Below are 23,602 nucleotides of genomic sequence, written 5' to 3' on the forward strand. Positions count from 1 at the left end.
CATTCATTTACTTCCCAGAAATCAGCTTTGGAGACATTAAATAAACATCCTATTACAAAACCCACTGAAGTTTTTCACACTGATGTTTCTGAGCTTCAAATTGATTGAGAGAATAAATATCTTGGGAGGGGAAAAGGTGAAGAATGCTTTCATACATCTAATTGTGCTCAGAATTTACCATTACCTCGAAACTGCTCTTTTCAGTGCTGCAAGGCACTGAATACACCTAACTTAATTTAAGAGACCCTAAACTTCCAGATCTAGCAAGACAGAGATTTCTCCACTATGGAGGAAGACGAAAAATGGCAAAAGGCAGTATAGTCAGGTCTGTGATGTTGTGTTGCTTGTGTGGGCATGCCTGGAGGATGGCTTCATGGCTCCTGTGAACCTGTATCCCTTTTGACCCCAAGCAGGTGTCCCAGGTTAAACCCCTGAGTACTTTTGATGAACAGTGTCAGATTTGATTATAGTTTTTGTTGAAGCTGAATTTGCAGTATTTGAACCTAATTTATGAAATATAATACTACTGAGTATGAGAAGGCCACAAACTGACCACTCTGCTTCTACCTGTGAGAGCTCCTAAGCACTGTCACCTTCATACCTACTTTCCAGCAGGAGGCTTGGTGGTAGTCATCACTCTGAAATGTTAATTTCTGCATAACTGACCACACCTGGAGTGTTATGAATTTTATTCCCTTTCTGGTACATGACTTTCTGAATGCTGACACTAATTTTCAGATAATGTGTTTATTTGGGCCATCTCCTCAGTTGATCTCAGTCAACAGAGCTCCTTGAAGTTGATGTTGCTAAATTCATATATATCAGCTGAGGATCCTGGTTTAGGATTTTTTTACATGTTACATAATACTTTTAACTCATTTTTTTATTTGGGACCGCAAAGGGTCAGTCTCTTTCGAAGAGATGTTTCTGGACTGGTTTACAGTTTTTTATATCCCTCTTGTTTTTTTTTTTCTAGGCTTTTGAAAAAGGAAGAAAATTTTATTTTTATTCCTCGTTCCCGTGAAGAGCTTCCAGAAAACTTTCCAAAAGAAATTCCTGGGATCTGTTACTTCCTCGAGGTCAGAAGTGGTCAGAAGCCGCCAAAAACGTCCATCACGTCTGCCAGAATGAGAAAGGTTTCTTACAACATTGGCACCATGTTCCTCCGGGAGACTAGCCTATGAGGCCTGCTGCAGATCAAAGACTCATCAAAAAAGCACAAGCCCAGAACTGGGTCATGACAGGGGAATTGGAGGTTCTTTCTATTTCACTGCCTTGTTCTGAACAAGCAGTAAAAGCTCCATGTAATGTCAGGCAATAATAATTTCAAAAGGTGGGTGACTGCTGTCAGTAAGCAAAGTGGAGATAGGGAAAAAAAAATCAAACAACGTACTTCCACTTCCAGAGGAATTTGTTTCATAAACTTCAGTCTGGCCCCTCTATGACAAACAAAACCAAACCAAACAAAATAAAACCCCAGCTCTCAAATTAGAGGTTGGTTTTGTTTTGTGCAGAAAGGATCATGGTTCTCAGTAGATTTGCACCAGCTAAGCAGAATTGAGAGTCAGTTCTGATTATGCATTCCTACATTTAATGTGTTCTTCAGTAAGGTAATGATGTTTTTTAACTTTATGAACAAACATTTCATACATATGCTGTACACCTGTTGTAACCTTCCTGGCAGGAGGAATTATAACTCAATACAAATATTGTAGGAATTTTACCTATTTTTATACATATTTCACTTTCTGGACAATTACATTCCACATACTGTAAGCTGAGTGGGCTTAGATAGCTTTTCAGAAGAAGCTACTGTATATTTCATACATTCTACCTGTCAAACCTTATTGTTATAAAGTGGGAAGAAGTAATTTTTTGACCTTTTTTGGCAACAAAAATACTGATATTTTACAGAAAAAAACCTTTGGTAAATCTCTTTACCTGATGTTTATGCTAAAGCTTTAGATGAGCATTGTCTTGCTTATATAAAATAATGTTCAGTATTTGTCCTACAGTGCTATATGTCCAATCCTTCCAGGACAATGCAAAGTGTAGAAGATCAATGTGTTGACAAACAGAAAAGTTCTGTTTAGTGGGGCTTGTTTGCCACTAAATTATCAGCCAAACTGATTTTTGGTAGTACTCCTGGACTTAGAAAAAACAGATCTTGTGAAAACTTATTCTGAGGAATTCCAGCAGATGCTGGAAGCTCTCTGGAAACTGGTTTTCCACATTTTTTTTAATAGGACTTGTGCTCCTACTCCAGTTTGATTATTGAAAATCCTGTTATTAATGATGCTCATCTGGAAATTTCCTCTGTTGCTGGATTGGTTCCCTGCTTTATCTAATGTAGACCAAAAAAACACTTAAAAGGGGAGGGCAATACTTTCCCAGGTTTAATGCAAATGGCAGTTAAAGATTTAGATTAATCTATGTCAATGTAGAAAAAAAAAAAAAGCCAATTCTTTGCTGTTAAAAATGAATATAGCTTTATTGTCTTCGATGAATCCAATTGAAACAAGTTGTGGATCTGTCCCCACCTAGGAACATTTTCAGGCATGGTTTATTTCTCAGGTTTTCCTTTTCAAAAATAATGGCAGTCAGTTTTTCTCTGCAGGTGTACTTCCTTTAGGGTCATACTGAAGTGGGACAATGTTCTTCTCTTGCAGATTGTTAGTTAACACTTGTACAGTGATTTTGAAGTGGCTTAGCTTTACGTGGTCCTGATGAAAGATCACTGAAATCAAAGCTAAGAATCTCAGCAGCACTAGGAGGCATGAGAAGCTCTTTACTTCTATAATCCAGACCAGAAATTCGAGTTCACTTACAGATTTAGTAGTAATAACTTGAGGAACATTTCGAAAATAAGTAAATAACTTTCACCACATGTCCAGGTTATCTGGTTAGATCTTTCTGTGGAGTGAATGACAGTGCTGCATTTCTCCCTTTTGACCGATAGCCCATATTAGAGTGCAAACAAGTCTATGTGGCACCATTAGCCTGTGATAATGTGTTTCAGGCTTCCTTTCCATGAAGCCTTTCCAGATGAGAGAGGACTACCTTGAACCTGTACAGACTTCAGCATGTAGAGAACATCTGACCTTATTATTCAGGGGTGGTTTTTCTGCTTGAAGAGGGTAGATGCATGGGAATTAGCCCAGAAACTTACATAAATGGAAGTTCTCTTGCTTTCTAGAGGAATACTGATGTTAAAAATTTCTTCTATTATTATTAGAACATCCTTGGAATTGGAGGAGTTAATCTTTTATCTACCTTGATAAACAGCATCTGCAGCTCTAGACTATCTGAAAAAAACCCTGTTTGAGCACAAGGTTGCAGAATTTCCATCCAAACTACAGATCTGAGAATCTTCTGCATAGAATTACAAGTTTTAGCCTGTAGCCATTAATTTGCACATACACAGGATGTAGCGTGCATTTTTTCTCCTGAGAACATCAGTGAGACATGCAAAAATCATAAATGGAGCAAAGTTCGTGTTTCACCACTGGAAGAGGAACACCACTTCCTAGCTAATAAAGCTGTGGTTTTGATGTCATTACTTAGTTCCCTAGAGTGAAAATTTTCCAAATAGCTATCGATAGATTGATATTTCATTCTGACTTCTCTGGCACATCCTCATTGCTCAGTAGTTTCTGATGTTAGAGTATCAGTCTTTCTGGCCAAACTCTTTTTCTTTTCTCACCACCCACAGTCCTGTATGAAGAGAACATACATAGAGGTTCAGACCAAAAGCTTGTGGCTTAATAACTTGTCTCTCACAGTTGCCAATAGGAAATGTCTAGGTTAATTCTGTGGCTGATCTTGGTATGAAATGCTAATTCTACTAGCAAATTGGAGAAGCAATCTAAAAAAAGTTGAATCACCATCCTCATCCTCTCAGAGACTGTTTATTCTATAAGGAAATTTATAATCAGCGAGATCAGTGCAAAACCTGAAAATTGGTGTTGGCATCACCATGGAGACAATGACAGTGTTTGCAAATAAATCATCTAGCTCCGCAAATTAGAGTAGATTTACTGTATAAGAATATTCAGTCTCTGCTTTTTATAAGCTTGTGTAAAGGTAACGTGTCCAGAACTTCAGCACTGATGGTAAGTTTTGTGTTATTTGTTTCTGTGTTATGACAAGGAAAGTTAATAAAAAAGTGTGGGTTCACTAGGGACATTTTTCCATCTCAGTGTGAGAAGAATGTAAAACAGATTCTCAGCACTCTTGAACTTAATAGTTGCATCTGCCGCCTTTAATATTAGGTTGCAAGTTTATTTTGTTGGACACCTTTATGAAGTGAAATGAAATTTATTTTCAAGGGTGATGCTGTGAAGTCAATTAGATGGTAGTCAGACTCAACATTTCTTCAACAACACTTTCAGTGATAAGGAAAACTTTCTCATTTGCCTGTCATTGTCTTCATAAATAAAAAGGTTCTCAGAATTTTTAAACCTTGGGATGATGAGGTTAGAGGTGCTGAAATGGATGCAGAAATCACATACTATAGTTGGAATTTTCTTCTAGTATTTTCCTTTCTATAAACCAGATGCTTTTGTTCTTCTGGTTAAGAATTTACATATCTGTGTTTCTTCACATAGCTGCAGGTAGCAACATCTGCTTTCTTGAGTTTCTGTATAAAACAAAAGCACCCTCTCTGAAGATAGAGGAGATCTACCACATATTGCCTGTACAAGGCAAAGAAAGGATGACGTGAAGACCCTAGCTGGGGTCATTGGTCTTTTTGCCACAAACTTGATCTGTGCAGCTTCTCTCTGCTCCAGGCTCAGAGGGACCAGAGACCATGGACTGACCACAGAGGCAGACCTAGTGGCCAACTTCTTGTACAAAAGTCATGTGGCCTAAGTAAACAGAGGCAACAGTCATTCCCCCAGTGCACTTTTTACAGATCTTGTGTCAGATTTTTCCATCTGCTTGAAAATCCCCATCACACAGGCTCTTTTGTGATGCATAGAGGTCAGGAACTCAGAGCAAGAAGGAAATAGTGATGGAAGTGGTAGAGTGGTGCATAACTTTTCTTCTACATCACTGGTAATATGTCATTCAAAGACAAAAGCCTCTGCATGGGAGAATTGCTGCTAAACCAAGACTCTCAAAGTGTGGTTTTCTTACAGGATCCCACAGGCAATTTCTTTTTTAATTCCAGAGAACCAATAGTCATTAACTGTGGTTGTGGTTTTGGCCTCACTGTTCATTCCCACATCCAGTTTCATATCTGAGTCTGTTTGGAAAGGCATTTTGGCGTCTGGAAGCATGCCTCTGCAAACAGTAAACCAAAGCTTTTAAAACCTTGGAAATCTTGTATGGGAATTGCCTGTTAAAAGGAAAAAAATCCCTGTAGTGGAGTCATTAGCAGGTCCTACTGCAGTTCACGTGTGTGCATATGCCATTTCACAGTGCTGTCTCCACCTGTGATTATGGTGTTCCCTACCAAGCCAACAGCAGTATCAGGTGCATAACTACCTTTTCTAGTTTTTGATTAACATCTTTAATTTTTTTCTGTATAAAGCAAGCAGTGCAGAACCATGACATGCTGCAATGCATTTAAAAGTATCATAGCGCTGCACTGAGGCTTAAACTCTGCTAACCAATTTCACATTGTGTATTTCTTCCTCTGAATAGATCCTTCTCCCAGATGATTTAAAAAGGAAGGAAAAAAAAATACCACCCAAAACTGCAGTGTTGAATTGCAAATGAGTATGAAACCTGCATCAGTTGGTGGGGCAAGTTTAACTGCTGGGCAGCTTTCAGATTCTTCAGCTGCTACAAGCTGTCACTTGCATGCTTCATGCAAACTGTCCTGCCAATAAGTCTGTAATCCAACAGCAGCATCGCAAATTTACAGCATTTTCTGGGTTTTCCTCTTCCAGTCTCAGGCCACGACATCACCTCTGCTGAATACTCTGAGCTCACTGAGGACAGCGTATTCCATGTCCTAATGCAGTCTCAGAGCTTCTGGCTTCATTTTTGGGTTCCAGTGATCTTTTGCAAAATTACACATGTGAAATATTTGAAATAGCAATATGCTTAAATTAGTAACAAAACAAGAAGCATAAAAAGCTTGTCAAACTCAGAAACAGTTGGTTCCCTTCCTTCAAGGTAATACATTATTCATAGCCCTTTACTAGGATTGAAGGTGCCAGTGACAGTAGAGGCTGTGGATGAATTGAAGATGCTGAGTGTGCGGGAGACTCAACAGGCAGAACTTGATCGGCTCCTGCTACTGTTCATCATTCCACCACCTTGCATACTATTTCCTGCTCTCAGTCAGACTTTTGCTCTTCAAAAGACCTCCACTTTCTTTCCTTTAGCGCCCTGTGTGTGACATAAACAGTGAGTAATTCTTATTGTTCCTATTAGTATATGTTGTTGACATGACTGCTTATATCTAAAGAATAACTGGCATTAGAGGGCTGATCTTACTCTGCAGCAAAGACAAAACTGCAACAGTGTCATGGCAGGCACTCACACCCTTAGAGAGGGAAAAGACCACAGTGCAAGTTGTCACTGGTGGATTTGGGTGGAAAAGTCAGTACATTAACAGTCCATGGTATGTTTTTAACTTTCCCAAGTACTAAATTTATCCATACAGCTAGGAGTTAGTCCTTAATGTTATTAATTTACAGTGCATGAGCAGCCTTACAACAAAAATCTGTAAACTGTTTAACTTCATCAGCTTCATCTTTTGTGGCTTGGCTATTAATCATGCATGAAAGCAAGCAAAACGGTAAAACTGGGGAATGTAACAATTCAGTCATAGGTGACAGACAGATCATTCACCTCTGCAGATGCTTACTTGTTCCTGTGGTTTAGAAAGGTTGACCCCCGGTTACCTGTGGTTCAGGTTAGTAACACTGTGTCACTATAGCAACAAAATGGCCTCTGAAAAACAGCATGAGGCATCTCAGTCTGCTTCCCTGTGGACTGTGGTTCATGTTGGAGAGGACAATACAGTAAGTGATGCAAAGGGGTAACTTTGCTGGCAGGTTTAACAAAAGAATCAGTGGAGGCAGATGTTAAACTGGCTGTTTGCTCCTGGGGTTTTAGTTTCCAAAGGCAGACTGAGGCTGAACATGTTTTATTTTGGACAAAAAAAGAAGACGCAGGTTTTCAGAGAAACAAGTGTCTTTCCTGCTTTATGGCTAACAGGGAGGCAGCAGAGTAAAAGTGCTTGCTTCTGCCTTCAGCTTTCTGGCCTGCTTTGGCTTTAGCATTCCAAGAATCATGCTTCTGCTGAAGACTGGGGGACAGATAAGTGTTTCAGGCAGTGCTCTAGACACAGCATGAGGCTGCCTAAATCCCTGAGTGTGCTTAACTTTCTCAGTGACCACAGATGGCAAACTTTGCCTAGACATCTATTTTTTAAGATGGCCAAAATAAGTGAGATTGATCCCACTGAATTAAGCTTTTTCCAGCCCAAGTGCTGTGTCTCAGATATTTTAGTCTTGCTGTTTTTCACAGTTCTGCATTGGCCAAAATAAATTTAATCAAACTAAATCGCAGAGGGATAGATAATCATAATCTGGTATAAATAAAGCTTTGATACGGTAGCCGTGGTGACTGTCAAGAACAGGGGCTGCTACAGTTTTGGAAAGCTCTTCCTTCTGATGTCTGAACCCTTTATATACAATGTCAGCACTGCCAGTCACAACTCCTCAATACCATTAGGACTGTGATCTAGAAAAGTTTTGAGCTTTGAGCTCCTAGTCCACTTATTCAAACCCTCTGTGCCACCTTCACCTGAACTCTATGTCAAAATGCCTACATAAACCTTGTTAGTTATGCTGTAGTAAAAGATGATAATAAAATATATAAAGAGCAGAGAGATAGTTACTAGGGTATTATTAACATACATTTTTTGTTCTCCTGTGAGTTTATGGGCCCAAAATTAACTTTCCATTAGCAGAAGGTCTCACATTGAGCTACTTGTTATCTAGATAATTATTCCCTAGCAATACTCTCTAATGACTACTCTTGAAGCAATAAGTAAAGCCATGCTAATCTGTTCTGTGTAGATTCTTGTACAACACCCATCACCTTAACAAACCACCTTTTAACAGAACATTAAATGGCAGAATAACACCCTGTATTGTTTATTTTTCCATCATCTTCCCCAGGGGAGAAGATTATGTAGTGGAATCATTTGATTTTGTGAGGTGATGTCTTTTTGTTAGTTTTCTAAAAATACATGTTGTTACTTGCTTAAATAAGGAAGAGCAAAGTCAGAGCTATAGACCAGGATTAGAAAAGAGTTTTAGTTGTAAACAAAGTATTTTAAAGAATGCTCGCTGAGTAAGACTGGTCTCCCATCCTAGAAACAACAGAACAGGTAATATGTGTAAGATATACCCAGGAATTATAAATATGAGCAATAAAACAAGCAGGTATATATAATGGGTATCTTCTGCTTTATACACAACAGTAGATAGATGCTAAAGCTGATTAGTACCCAGAGAGGAGGAATACTCTTCAATCTGTTTTGGCATTTGTTTATTACCAGTATACCTCTAAGGTATTAATTTTTCCTTCCCTAATGAGACTGGAACATACTGTTAAATCAATATCAGAGTTTCTGAACTTACTGCAGAGGAACATGGTTAGGAATGCATAACTATCAAGGGGAGTTTTTTAAAAGTGAGCTGTAGCTCAAGAGAACAAATAATGTGGTAAAGTTAAAAGAGGTATGGACAGGTATATTTATTTTAAAAGTTCAAATGGCATTTCTGATTGGTTGAAATAATTCCGAAACTGTACACTTAAAGCACAGCTGCCTGGTTCAGGGTATTTGAATTTGCAAAGAAGGAGGAGGTAAAATTTTCAAGATCATGTAAGGGACATACTTCTAAATCCCCTTTTTTCTGCTTAAACACAACTTCTTTCTGAAGTTTGAACCGGACTTCGCGAATGATCCTGAGGTTCTGAATGACTAATTAAATTTTGAAAATGTGAGCTATAAATTCATATAACTTACGTTCCTTTGAAATGTTGTTCATAATGGTATGTGAAAGGAAATTCTGAACGTCCAACCAGCAGCAAAGGTGCATTTTTCTCGCTAACTTGTACTGGATGATGAAATGTGGCATCGTTTCTAATCTATGCAGTTTTTTACACCATTTTTCAAGGTGATGCTCCCAGATGTGTGGCTGTGAGCATATGAATGTTCTGCTCTTCAGTGGGGATGAGGCTTGTAATGTTCTGAGGGATCCTAAGGGAGAAAGCACTGCCCAGCCAACTCCTCCATCCAATTTAGCTCCATCTACTGAGGGACTGTGAAGCTGAGTCCAAGATCTACTTTCTCATTACATCTCTAAGTTAAGTCCCACATGCTTGCCAGTGTTTAGGTGTGTAAGCATTCCTCTCTGGAAACTTCCCACAGGTCCTGTAAGTGTATAGGCAAGAAGTTGACAGAGGGAAAGCATCTGAAGAGAGTGAAGTATGTGTGTAGGAGAGAGCTGCTGTGTATAGATGTGCTTTCTTGTATTTGGAAGTTGGATGACCCACAGAGTATTCTGGGTATGATGCAAAATGCAAGTGTTGTACATAATTTCATGAACTCTCAAGGTGTTAGGATGGGTTTTAGAGTCCATAATCCTTAGAGTTTTAGTGGAATTTCATGAGAAAAGCACTATTTTTGGAAGAGGTAAAGATGCTTTGTATTTTAAGTAAGAGTTGAATCTCTAGTTGCACAGAAAAATTGTGGGGGGAAAAGAAAGTCTAAAAATTCTAAATGCCAAATGCAAACAAGAATGTCCCGCTTTTTTGTATCATTTGACTTTTCTGGAGGTAGGACTCAGAATTCCTCTATGAGTTTTGATACTGAATGCAAAAACTAGATGTGAAACAGTACAAGTGAGGTACTTTGCCAACTGGTAGAAATCTGGAGATGATAGTAAGAATGCCTTTTTAAAAGTATGTAGGGGTATGGTACTTAAATGTTTGCACTTTAAAAAAATGGAAGCTGTTCTGCTTTATAAGTAAATACTGTTTAGAAATGTCTAGACTGAAAGAAAGCTCGCAAGACTGTTGTATCATAACAAAAAGATACAAAGTCTATGACATAACCTACTGTTCACAGCATTCCTTCAGGAACAGTGCTATATATGGAGTTTTCAAAAGCACATTGAACCTACAGTTGTTTATAGTTAATTTCAAAGAGAACAGTATTTCATCAAGCACCTTCTGCAAAAATGCCAAGCAGATCATGTTAGGTGAAGCCTAGATTTAACTCATTTGCTTTAGAGTGTATTAAGGGATACACGGCATCCCAAGCGAGGCTTTAAATGCACTTCCTAACATGTGTCATCATTGTGCCTTTTACTGGTCTAAACAAAGCCCAGCCTAGACAAAATTCCCATCCCAATTTATATTTCCTCACTAGAAAATTAGCGCTTCACTAAGTTGCAGCCATTAATGTCTTTGATGCTGGAATATTGCTTATTATTCTTACGTCTCACGCTGCCAAGTTGCACTGGGGCCCATTACACTCTAGAGCACCAAGGGTTTGGGGAACTGCTGTAAGATTAAGTGAAATTCAGCTAACATATTTAGATATTTAAAAATTATGTCTGACCTGAGCTAGTCAGGTCAGCTCCCTCTACAGTCGGTGCAGACATCCTGGCATCTTAAAGAATGATTGTTCCTGGAGAAAGTGTTAAGGAGGAGATAAACCACTGCCTTAGGTGTGCTTTTCTCTTTCTCCCCAGTGACTGCATTGTTGAGGTGGAGGACTAGTTCAGATTAGCAGCCATACTGTAGGTGAGATGAATTCCAGTGTTGATAAGAATGAGAGGATCTAATAAGATAGAACAGCAAATATACATGGAGAGAAACACGTAATTGGCAAGGGCCAGGTTCCAAACAGAGATACAAAGGGTTGTGGTGGTAAAATTATTAATATTTAAGATTTGAGAGTTTGGGCTAGAAAGCTTCTCCTAATTAAAAAACCCATTCCTTTCAACTACAAGGTAGCAATCTGTGATTGTTTCCAACTCCCTACTTCTGATCCAAGATAGTACTGGTGTGCCAGTCCTGTAGGCTCTACCAAGAGCCATCTCTCCATATGTCATGTTATCTACTGCTTGATTCCTTCTTAGAATAGTGGCAGTTAGCAAGCTACTTAAGGAGTCCATCCCTCTGAGGAATGGATATGTGATTTTCCTAACATTGAAATTATCATTCTTCCTCTCCTCTTTCTTTTTTTCTGAAGCAGTATATAGGTTGGTCTCTGCAATCACTTGGGAAAGAACAGGGGAACAGAGAGTGAGATGCTGGCCGAATGTTCTCTCTCTACAACCATAGTTGCTTAATCTTCTGACTGACCTGTCCTAAATTGTGTTGTTACATACTTGGAGTACCCAGATTCTCTGACAGGATCTTGAGTTGGGCTCTGAATCAGAGGCAGGTGGGAAGGACAAGGGCTGCCACTCTGGTATACTGCTCCTGTACTTTTCTGTTTGCAGTTGCTCTTCTGATCCTTTGACAGCATCTGTGACAATTTTCACTGCAGTCATGGTTAGGGAGGCCGTGGGAAAGTTCTTGGGAAGAAGCAATAGTATGCAGTCCTCCACACTGTGAGTTGTCACTCTCTCCAGAGAAAAGGAATTAGAAATAGTATTGGCCTCAAGAGCTGAGAAGACTTACAGATTTTCCATGTACAGTAAACAGTTTCTATAATTACCAGGCAAACAAAACAGAGAGGCAAACTTGTGCAGCAGGGGCATCCCGTCTCATACACACTGCTGTGATCATGAAATCCAAACCCTGTGGAATTTTAGGCACATTATTCTCACTTGCTTTAAAGGTCAGCGAAGAAGCTAGTTTCTCATATGGGCTCATAGCTCTGACACAACATAACACTAGACATTTCTTCCAACAAATTGCAGTTGTCAGAGAAACTGGATTAGTAGCTCATGGAGCTAAAAAGACATTATGTGCTTGGCAGAGAAGGATGAATACAGTAACAGAGGTGAAGGTATATCAAAATACCATAACATCTGGAGAAAAAGCAACAAAAAAGTACTCAAAGCAAGTTACCCATAAAATTACAATAAAAATAATCTGAATTACCAACTGGAAGAATGAGAGGGTTTAGTCTTGATTCTGTTTTATTCACCTTCCAAATCAGCCTTACAGTTGCTGGTTTATTAGCTGAATCAGTTTGGCCACAGTCTTTTCAACGTCATGTACCTCACGTGAGGCAATCAAAGTCATTATGTTTAAAGACATTATTTGAATACTGAAAAAAGAACAGTCTTTGGCCTAACATTTTTATCTTCTTTGCAGGGGAGAGACTTACTGAACTGAAAAATAAAAACTAAACTCCCAAAGCCCAATAAGAGATCTACAGTCAAGGCAACATTCCAAACCTCAGCATATCTTTACCAAAAAGTGGATAATTATTTTTCGTTATATTAAACATTTGCATGTTAAAGAATTCTCTTTTAAGGCATGATTTTTCAAATTTGTATTACTCTTTTCTTGGACTTAAACAAAAACCCCAGAACACTTATTCATTCTTCTTCACTTATTTATTTTCTGTAGCAGAGCAATTTGACCATACTGTGTATGACCCTGCAGGAGCAACAGTCCACTTCAGATATGGAGCCTCAGCCTGTCTGGTGAAGGTGAAAAGTTCTGCAAGGTGCAGGTTGGGTCTCATCTGAAGACAGGGCTGGCAGTAGTTGCATGAAGTTTGTACTATGACTTAAGTAATTCTTTTTACTTTTATATTCAGAAGCAGACCTATGTATAGCTCAGCAATAATCTTCACTACTTTATTTAGAAATTCTTTTTGTAGTATGTGTCTTTTCTGCACACCTTCTATAAAATCTCTGCATTTCAGATCTGAGGCATTGACAAGTATAGGGTATAAATAATAACATGTCAGCAAATCAAATCACTGTGAACAGTATTTGCAAAGTATTTATGCACTTTGTCTTTTAGATGTCTTACAAGCTAGAGTCCTTTTTGCAAATTCTAAGAGAGGTCAAGAGTAATCTTGATTTTGGGATTTAATTAGCATCAGTACAGTTTTCTGGCATTCACTGTATACCATTATTACTGCAGTGTTAAGGTTCAGCTGTGAAATAGAAATGTCAGGATAAATAGCACCAGCAGTTATCTGCATTGCACATCCTACACATTAGGTACTCATTTCATGGCATACTTTGTATTCTATAGAACATAATATAACTGGTTAAATATGTAGAAAAATAGTTAGCAGTAAAAAATACAAAATATGTGGACACTGCTGTGTCTGATAAAGTCTTGAGGTATTATGGATGTATTATCACCTACTCTTGCAATTGCTCTGAACCAAACCATCTTTGGCATCCAGCCTTACTTTGGTGAGAGGCATAGTCATCATCATCCCTTTATTTGTTAAAACTCAGTTACATTAGAGCCCAGAGATTACTAACATTACTAATTTTTCAGCCAAGTATTCTAAGAGGACTAATACTATTTTTTCTGAATATGGTGGGCTCCACTGCTAGGACTGACTTTATATCTCTTCTTGATTTGACTTTAACCTTTCCCAGTTTACTGGAATTCTGCAGTTCCATTTTCCAGGGTTCCATAGTGTTTTGAAGAGACTGTATATAGTCTGGTTTTGCAAGCCACTGGTGCAACACACGAATGTTAAACTGTTTCAGACCACCATTCTGGAGAGACCAACCAGTGTTTCACAGCCACAGATAATCTCTTTATGCCACTTCGCTCTGCCCCTATGGCTGACTTCAGAGAAGGAACTGAATGCTACTAAAAATCTTCTGGTGGTTTATATTTGTTTCAGTGGGATAAATTCAGGGTTAGGAGAAACTTGCAAAACAAGCTAGTAGTATTGGCATGAACTTCACAGCCTGAGCCCATCAAGTCATAGTTCAGTCTCTTCCAAAAGCCTTTGAGAACAAATTGAACTTTGCATGCAGTATCTCGTCTAGAAGAACTGATAACAATTTTCCAGTTGTCTGTCACTGTGATCTCGACTCTCTCGTTTCATGGAAAACCCATGAAATTCGGGAAACAATGAATGGAAAATCTCATACTTACGATACTTGTTTAAACCTTTCTTCAAGGAGCCTGATGCAATTCTGAAATCAGTGATTTAACTGGTAATTCATTCAGACTCATCTTCATTTCCTCTGCAGGTAACTCTAGAGGATGATTAATCTTTGATGCCTTAGAGTTTTATCTTTTGACTTTTCCCTTTCATTTCGGTGTTGCCAAAATAAAATCTGAGGGCTAATTCCTATCTAAAATGGTCACAAACAGCTCCAATAACAGGGCCAGATGTATGTGAAGGTAAATTGTAGGTATGAGTAAAATACTTGGATTATAGTAGGAAGATGGGTGTTCACCTGAGTTCATGATTATCATCTCCTCAGTTTTAGCAGTGGGAACTATTAGTAAGAGTTATGAGCCACATATTAGTGGTCTGTCATTTACTGAGAGCAGAATAAAGGGAAGGAGCAGTTCAGTGCAGTTTTAATCTCAACTTTATGAATGCTGAGACTTGCTGCTTGTTCTGTTTCAAACTTCTCTGTTTTGCAAGCTGGAAACAAATATTTGGTACTTCTAAAATGTCAAAAAAGTCTGGACAAAAAGTCTGCACTCCTGTGGAAATGGACCAGTCTTCCCTGGGTGCAAATGATTTTTGTGTAATTCCGTAATGCTGTTTTAGTGTGGCCTATAAAGCTTCTCTGAAGAGACTTGTACAAGCATTCTGCACTAAGTAACCAGATTACAACCTTGCACTATCAACAAAGGATGCTTAGCATTAAAATAATACTGAATGCCATTAAATAATACTAGAGCTGTGTCAGGGTTTAGAGCACTGTGATGTTTGTGAACTGAAGCAGTCTGTATAAAACTTCACAGGTACAAGGGTAATCAAATTAATGACAATATTTCAATTTTAGTAATATGCAGAGAAGGTAAGGCAGTGTCCCTAGACATTTCTGTCAATTTAAAGATGAAGAGATTAATTTTAGTGCTATTTAGATCTGAACATTATTTTAAAACAACAGCCTTCAATCTACCGGGAAGGGATGTGGCAGGTTAGGAGTTTTACTGTGAGCTAGCATGGACAGAAATGTTCAGCAAAGCACATAAGCCAAGAACTTCCCACACTGAAACCAAGGGAGCAATTGCAGATTCAAGTCTGGTTATTTGTCCTAGCTGTTCAGCAAAGGATTCCACCTGCCAACAGAAGCAGAGTCCATACAAACTATCACATGCTGCATTTCAGCTTTTTTATTGGGATACATTTGGCAGTCTTAGTGGTCGGTAAGTTACAGTAAGTACCTCTGGTTGAAAATTACTATTTCAGTTATGATTGCTTCCCCAAACCAACTGAATTTATTACTAACCAAAGACTTAACTACTTGAAAACAAAACAGTAAAGTTTGGTTCTGTCGTTTATGTCTTTGAGTGCGAGCAGTTGAAGTGCATAATATATGTACTAACCAGGCCTGCGTTGTGTCATTGAGCAAGTTATTCAAGCCTGCAGCACTAGTATAACACAGCAGAATTCAGTATTAATCCCTTTGTGGGAACATGAGTCTATGTAATAAATTGATGTGCCATATGTGTAGGCCATGGGAAAATTGTGTGTGCAGTGAACTACATATGGTCTTAAAAGCTTTAACATTTGTACTGCTCTTCCTATAACAGAATGTATATCTTGGTAGCTGTGACCCTATGAGCTTCTGAAAAAAAATGTAATCTAAAGTTTATTCTTCTTGTTTTAAAGTCACTATTCTGTGAGTTACTGTTTACACAGGCCTCCATACAGCAAGGGATTTTTTTCCATGTGTTGCTGGGAAGTGGAAAAGCAGATGCTATCTGTAAATCTTGCACGCTAGGGAGATCAGTGAATGCCTTTCCTGAATCTCCTACTGATAAGCTGCTTCTTTTTTCTATCAAATGCAAACAGTGCCAATAGCCTGGACCTTCTTTAGAAGACACAAGTCATTTGTTAAACAGCCTTGTTGTGTTCAGCTTCGATTAATTTTCACTTTCTGCCTCCTTTTGAGTAGGCTTTGGATGATGGGATTCTGTCAAAGTCTAACTGAGGGCAAACAGTTTGCCTTTTTTACCCTTTCCTTTTCCAGAGCCACTGAAGGCCTCAAACAAGAAGAAGAAACTTTACAAAACTCATGCAGGCATGTTATTAACAAATAGCAAAAGGATAAAACAGCCTTCTAAGAGTACTCCAAATTACCTTTCAATGGCATGCCTGCACTGCATTGTGACTTGACATCTTGCTTTTATAGTGTGACCTGCTATAATGGTGTTTGTTACAATAAGGTCCTTTTAGTTTGTCCTAAAAGATTTTACTTGTTTGTCACCATATTAGAAACATAAGGTACACTCTGTAAGAAAAGCAATATACAATATACTATACATCACCTATTTCAATGCCTCTAGTTTTAGGCTAGTACTCATATAAATGTTTATAATCAAAATACAAGTTTTATTGTTCTTCACAAGTTTTATTGTTCTTCACAGGACCATGCAAAGAAGTTTTGCCTTGTCTAAATACTAACAGTTGTCTGAATACTAACAGTAACATTTCTATTCAACAAATACTATTTTCTCATGCTTCTTGTTGACTTGTGGTGGGCTCCATCCTGCTCGGATTCCCCATTAACACTTTTGAAAGGGAAACGTAATGAGCTATTTCAGTGCATGACCATTGCGCAGTACCTGATTCATAAAGATAAATAGATCCGAAGTCTCATTTATGAGTTGTTAGTGATCAACAAAACAACAAAAACCCTTTGAAGTTCAGTTAAGTAAGTTCTGAAGATCTTGCATTGTTTATTAAGTTTTGCAAAGTTCGTTGAGTCATTATAACAGACATATTTGATTAAGTCTTTGTTACAGACACTGGCACCAGCCTTTGCCAAAAATTGTTCTAATTTCTGCTTCCCATTTTATCTGGAAGGTTACTGTAATGGAGAAATTATCTGGATTTAAAAAAAAATTAAAATCATACAGGTTTCCTTCAAGACAGTTCTCACTTTATTTGACCTAGTCCTCTGATAGATAGCCTGTGCTAATATTTTTTTTCATATTTGTAACACGATATCCAGAAAAAAAATGTTTCTCCAGAGAAACTTCACTGGAGAACATTTTGTTCCTGATTGTGACCAAGACACCTCTATTTCAGAGCTAAGTCACTGAAGAGGTGATCAAAGACGACAGAATATTAAGAGAAATCCAGAAATTTTACTCCCAAGAAATGCATGGAGTTGGCTAAAAATAGTGGTACAATAGGGAAGTTAAGTTCTTTTTTTTCTCATTAAACTTCACTGTTACACATACCATTTGCTCATAAAATACTTGTTCCCTCACATTATCTCATTTGAAGCCAGTAAAGCTTCAAAGCAAAAAGTTACCTGGTTACTTTGTCTGAGTTAGTAAATGCAATCCAGCTGCCAAGCCCGTCCAGACTGACTTTCATTGTCACAAATGTAGCTAAGTCACCTGAAGTCATTGACAGAGCTTGATTTTCTAAGCGCTGCAACAACATGCTATGAAATGTACCAGTTCAGTTACACTACTGGGTCCTCAAGATACACCATCCAGACTGTAGTGTTCTCCCATCATTTAAAAAGGCAGAAGAATAGTTTAGACTGTGTCTTTACATTATTTGAGTTTTAGTGTGTGAAGACTGCATCTGTTGCAGACTTGCTTTCTCATGAAAGAGTAGCTGGCTTATCTTTTGTGATACCTTTTTTGTCTGTTTGTCTGGGATTTTTTGGTATATCTTCAACCATGTCGATAGCTTTGACTGGGCTGCACAGTATCTAGAAATCCTGGATAAAAGGCCACAATAAACGTGCAGAACAATTCTGTATCTCAGGTGAGAAGAGTTTTGTATGGTTGTGTTGGGCTTTCTGCTAGGGGCAGACCAACTCTGCAAGTGCACTGGACTCATGCTGTAGAATTGGAGTGTACAGGCACAACACATGCTGACACAGTGCTCAGCTAGTGCAGACACATGGTCAGGCGCTTCAGAATGGCAACTCCTGAGGAAAAGCAAGGAAGTTGTAACATTTGGAATTTCAGATGTTGGCAGTACAACATGATTTGCACCACCTACTCTCTCTTGTGTCATGAAAACTATCTGGAACAATAAGAAAAGAAGGAAAGAAAAAAAGGCAAAATGAGGGGATTGTGAGGTAGAGTTCACTTATCAAACTTCATGTTCTCTTAAACCTCCTTCTTTGCCATCCCCACATGATGAACTAACACCATTCAAATACAGTGGTCAGTGTTGATCATCCCTCTCATAGGAGTTGTATCTGAGCTTCCATAGGTAAATTTTATACTGAGTATCTAGAATGCTGCCAGGAGGCAGGAGGTGATTGTCCTTTTTAATAACCACTGTTTAAAAATTCATTGCTGAATTCAATACCCAATTACCCTGTTGGGACTTGGCAAGTAGGGTTCACTTTCCAGCAAGGTTTTGTGGTAGGAACTTTGAATGTAACTATGAATCAGAACGGATCTGTGGCAGTCCCAAGCTTTCACAAATAAAGTAGATAATTGCAGCATGGTCAATATCTTGGTCAGTACTGCCATGTCAGAAACCCGGTGTTCTGAACAACTGCAGGCTTCCTACCTCCTGGTAACCCTTGCAAAACAAAACCATGTGACTCCTATTATACCTAACAGGAGTCCTTGTTCAGACTAAAGTCTGCAAAGAGCATTGAAACCATATCCTACACTCCTTGCTGTACAAAACCATCAGTGGTCAGTTTCTGCAAGTGTTACATTTGCTGGGTAACAGTCTGTAAACAGAACCATAGTCCCGCACGTCGACATATAACGCATTCCACAGAGGAACAAGACAGCACTTTCCCCTGACCTGCATTTAGATTTAAAGCTTAGTTACATGGGCCATTTAGGCTGCAGTCCTGCATGTGCTCAGGTGAACAGGTAACTTAAAGGACACAGGGGCCTCGTGCAAAGTGTGCTTTGGCCAGGCTACCTGCAAACGTTGTGAGCAAGGATGGTGGGACTGTGGCCATACCTCATCGAGTGGTTGTAGATGGGAGTGGCACACCCAGTATCTAATGCAGCATTTCAGATATCTGAGGACTAATTTTTCCATACATTCTACACACATTCCGATGTATTTTATGAATCAGGTCTGTGATCAGTGTTTTCAACAACTTGTTTGCTGCGGTTTCATGGGGTTACTATCTCTTCGGTTTGCAATGTAAATGATGTTGTACATCTGCTATTTTATGATACAAATGCCATATGAATTGCTTATTTTTAAAATGTTATAGCTCTGTTATGGTTTATTTACAATGCCATCTTACAGTATTGGTTTAATATACAATGTATCTGTATGGCATGAATTAAATTGCTTATATTTTACAACATCAAATATTTTATTTTTGTTTTCTAAAATGAATACATTTCATCCTATGCAGTTTCATAAATGTTTCTTAAGTGGCTCATTATGTCTGGAAATATAGCTTCCTCTCCAGTAGTGCAGGCTTAAAAACCAGTATTCCTGATCAAAACCATCAGATATATCATCTAGGAATTTTGGATTAGAAATATATGTACAAATATGTAAGCATTTATAGGTAATCAGAACATCTAATATATCTTCCTTGCTTTTCATGTAATGATACATTTTAATCATTTTGTATACTTTTTATTTGTAATTATTCGTGAGTCATACACAGTGTAAATAACATATTTCATTATACAAGATTTATAGGTATTCAAGATTTAAAAAAAAAGTTGAATTTGTATATTAAAAGAAATTGACAGTAGATTGGAATGACATAAAATAAAGTGGTGATTACTATGTTCTATTTATACTGTTCATTTCCAAATGGTCCATTAAAGAAAAAACATTTCATTTGCCCTTTAATGTCCAACCAGTTATTTATGGTATATTTACATCAATAAATCATGCAAAAGACTATTAAAATTCATGATGAATCATTGAAATTTTCCCTTTTTCTGTTGACAGCTTACCTATGGAGAGCAGAATTAAAATATACTAAAATCCAATTCAGTGGAAACAGTCAACAAAAATCAGTGAAGATAGTTGTGTAAAAGAACCTGTTTTCACTCCTAGCTCTCAAACCTCACCTTATACCACAAATCCAAATGTACTGTTGAACAATAAACTAGTAAAATGTTAGAACAAAATGCTAGATGCTTAAATACACATTGTGTATATCCCTTGATATGTAAGCTTTGGTTTTCATGGACATTGCCATGTAAAAACCTGCCTGAAGCCTTTGTTCCTGACTGAACTTTTGGAGTTTTGAGACGGAGCTGCTTAAGAAATTTAACAGACCGTTGGAAAGAAAATATCTGTTTTGGGTGATACTATAACGGTTAATTTCTTGCAGTGATTGTTCAGTTCGTTCTGTAGAACAGCAGAGCAGAACCAGATTTCAGTCCTGGAGAACAGAGTTAGAAAATGGGTGACATTACAATGAAATATCAACACTAGCTCATTTCTACCAACGCAAGAACAGAGGAAGCTGACATGCTGTAACGTCATCAGCTGTAAAATGCTGCTTGTGTTGCTCACTTTTTCATTCCTTCTTCACCTTTTTTATGTCCCCAACTGAGAATATGATTCATTCTGCTCTGCTATTTTTTACAGAAGACCATTAACTAGAATTGGTTGCAATATTTTTCTGCGGAATGAGTTACTGGGAGAAAATGGAATTTCAATTAATTCACAATGTTGGCAAGGGAGTTTGGTTCTGACATTTCAGTACAGAATGCGCTTGACTTTTATGGGGCTAAAGCTAAAGCTAAGGAAGGCCTAACCCATCCTAAAATTTCAGGGATTTTTTGCCCTTGCCACAGCTGGCTTTAAGCCTGGTGAACATTTTCCAAGAAAGAGACTGATAATTTGCCTATTCTTGTCTTCAGAATTATTCCAGAAAATTATTCAAGTATGGTTAGATGGGAATTTGAGTAACTCTGGTATGTGGGAGTCAGTTCTGGTCCACAATAGATTTGGGAATACTGTGTGTCAACCAAGAAATTTTGATAAAGACAGTTCTCAGAGTCTTTTTAGCTAGGAGAGTTACTCTTCTATTAACATAACACTGCATTTTGAAATCTCACTTTGTCCAATAAAGCTCATTTGTGTGACTCTATAAATGTAAGGAATGCCTTCAGTGTAATGCCCATATGCAGTCCAGATAATTCCAGCACTGAAGGATACAATAGGAATAAAAAAAGGTACAGACAAGGACAACAATTATGAAAGCTGTCGCATATCTTCCAGAAATTAAATAGGCAAGAATTGCCCAGGTTTGAAAAGACATGACTATGATAAAGATCTCTGAATACTATGGTGAAAGGGGATAGAAAATTATTATTATGTGTTTCTTACAAAGCCAGAATTAGAGGGCATTTAATGAGGTTACAGGCAGTAGATTAAAACAAGCAATGCAAGAGAAAGTACTTTTTTTCATAGAGTGTGTAATCAAATTGTGGGTCTCGGTGCCAACAGAACATTTCAGAGACTAAAATAGAAGCAATTAGAAAAGCTGATGGAGGATAGATTCATCAGCTGATTTTATACATGTTGAGCTGCATGCTACTATCAGCTCAGGAAGCCACTCATTCTTTGTTGCAGAGGTCTGGGAGAGTGTACCAGCCAGAGGTCTCGTAATACTTTTTTATGCTCTCCCTCATGTGGCATTCCCTATGGGTAGAGGGACCTTTCAAGAAAAAAGTCTGTGTTTATATTCTTATATGGGAGACACTGGAAGAAGAGAGTCCAGGATGATCTGCAGGCTGAGGGAAGAATGGGAGGAAGATAACTGGAAAGTCATACCAGCATCAGCATGAGATACTGTAATGCACTGGAAACTTATTGTTAATACACAGACTAGACATCAGAGTTGGTCTAGGGGAAAAGAGGTGGGCTATCTTCTGGAAACAAGGATACAAGGTAAGGATTTTAGACTGAAAAGGGTATTGGCTGGAGCAGGAAAGGGCATCTGGTGATTTTTCATCAGGGGACAAATCAAAAAGGTAGATTTCTGCTGAAATGTCCCAACACAGGCAAGTTTCATGTGATCTGGCACAGAACTTTCCCTATTCCTAGGAAAAAAAGAACATATGAACCAATGAAATAAATGAAGACCCAACAATGGGCCAAGATTAGTGTTGCTTGGAATGCTTGGGGTCTTCCATCATCTTCATGGGGAAAACACTCTGTCATGTGTTGACTCTGACTGAGTACCTGGAGCACAGACACAGTGAGATAAAGTCTGAGATGCTGTTAATAACAGCTTTAAGGAAAAAGGATTGTTTAAGTTTTCTTATATGTAATATCCCTCCTTGATTTCAGTACAGAGGCAGAGAAAATGAAATAGTACTGAATAAAGAAAGATACTCCTGTAAATCTACACAGAAAAATTATTTAATCCACTCTGTATATATGAGCATATCACATACTTTAATTCTGTTTTATTAACCTCCTAAGATGTAGGCATGTGTGAGATGCACAGGCTAAGTGGAACAGAAACTGAAGTTGAGGACCGTATCGGTTCAGTATTTTCATTAAAGACCTTAGTACAGAGGAGAAGAAATGGTATCTGTTGATGACAAAAACCCAGAAGCTGTTATCAACACAGCGAGAGCCAAATGATATAAGGGAAGAATGGAGTGGCCTTCCGACCACATAAAATAGATGTAGGATGAAAGGATAAGTAACGTGTGCCAGGATTAATTGCAGGTATTCCTGTAATAACTGGAAGCTCATAATTTAGAAATGACAGAAGAAGAAAAAGAGATAGAAGGGTACCAACTGAGAAGTGTATAATTATAGTCACTAATGTCATATGAAAAAATCAAATGCAACCACAAGAGAGATGTTTCTGATAGATACAGAGAAATATCAGTGTCGTTATAAGGTACTCATGGGATTATGTTTGGAATACTGTGTGTAATTCTGATTATTTGCATTCAGGATATTAGAGTATTCCTGTGGTAAAGGTAAAGCCTAAGGGAAATATAATTATTTAATTAATGTGTTTCTTTTCCAGTGGACTATGCATCCTTAAAAGAGCATACACAAAAAAATTTTAAATGTGCCTAATGCAATAGTATGTCTTTGAGTAGAGATTATAGAACCATTAAAAACGTTCAAAGTGCTCATGTCGCTTGCTGCTCTGTTACACTAAGGAGGCAGAATGTGATGCAGCTTAAAAATATAACCGAGAGGAAAGGCTGTGTTGCATCTAGTGTGTCTCTCGACAGATCCAGGTTATAATTCTCTGTACCTTTTCCTGGTTTATGTGGTGCTAGAATCAACAGGTGAAGGACCTTCAGCCATTGCCTGTACTCCTGGCTTTTCTTAAAAACGTGAGAAAGAAAATTAAATATCAATATTTGTGCAAGGCATCTTGGTTCATCTTCCTAAACACAGACCTCTTTTGCATTTGAGATGCCCTAGTTCACCTTGCTTGTCCTTGTCACAGATGAAAAGTATTAACATGGTAATGGTTTTAGCAGCAAATCAAGATTTATTAATGACTAGCAGCACTTAATCATTAACCAG

General features: G+C 38.1%; 1 protein-coding gene across 2 annotated transcripts in view; it reads left to right on the forward strand.

The window, feature by feature from the left end:
• GUCY1A2 (guanylate cyclase 1 soluble subunit alpha 2) overlaps positions 1-19,864 on the forward strand; it is a 175,593-nt gene extending 155,729 nt beyond the window's left edge. For both annotated transcript variants that reach the window (XM_074916225.1, XM_074916234.1), the window contains one exon: positions 977-19,864. In XM_074916225.1, the coding sequence (XP_074772326.1) occupies positions 977-1,184 (208 nt within the window). In that variant the 3' untranslated portion in view covers positions 1,185-19,864. The remainder of the gene's footprint in view (positions 1-976) is intronic.
• Positions 19,865-23,602: the final 3,738 nt, after the last annotated feature.

The sequence above is a fragment of the Athene noctua genome, chromosome 1 (assembly GCF_965140245.1).
Source record: "Athene noctua chromosome 1, bAthNoc1.hap1.1, whole genome shotgun sequence".
In the NCBI taxonomy this organism is placed as follows: Eukaryota; Metazoa; Chordata; class Aves; order Strigiformes; family Strigidae; genus Athene; species Athene noctua.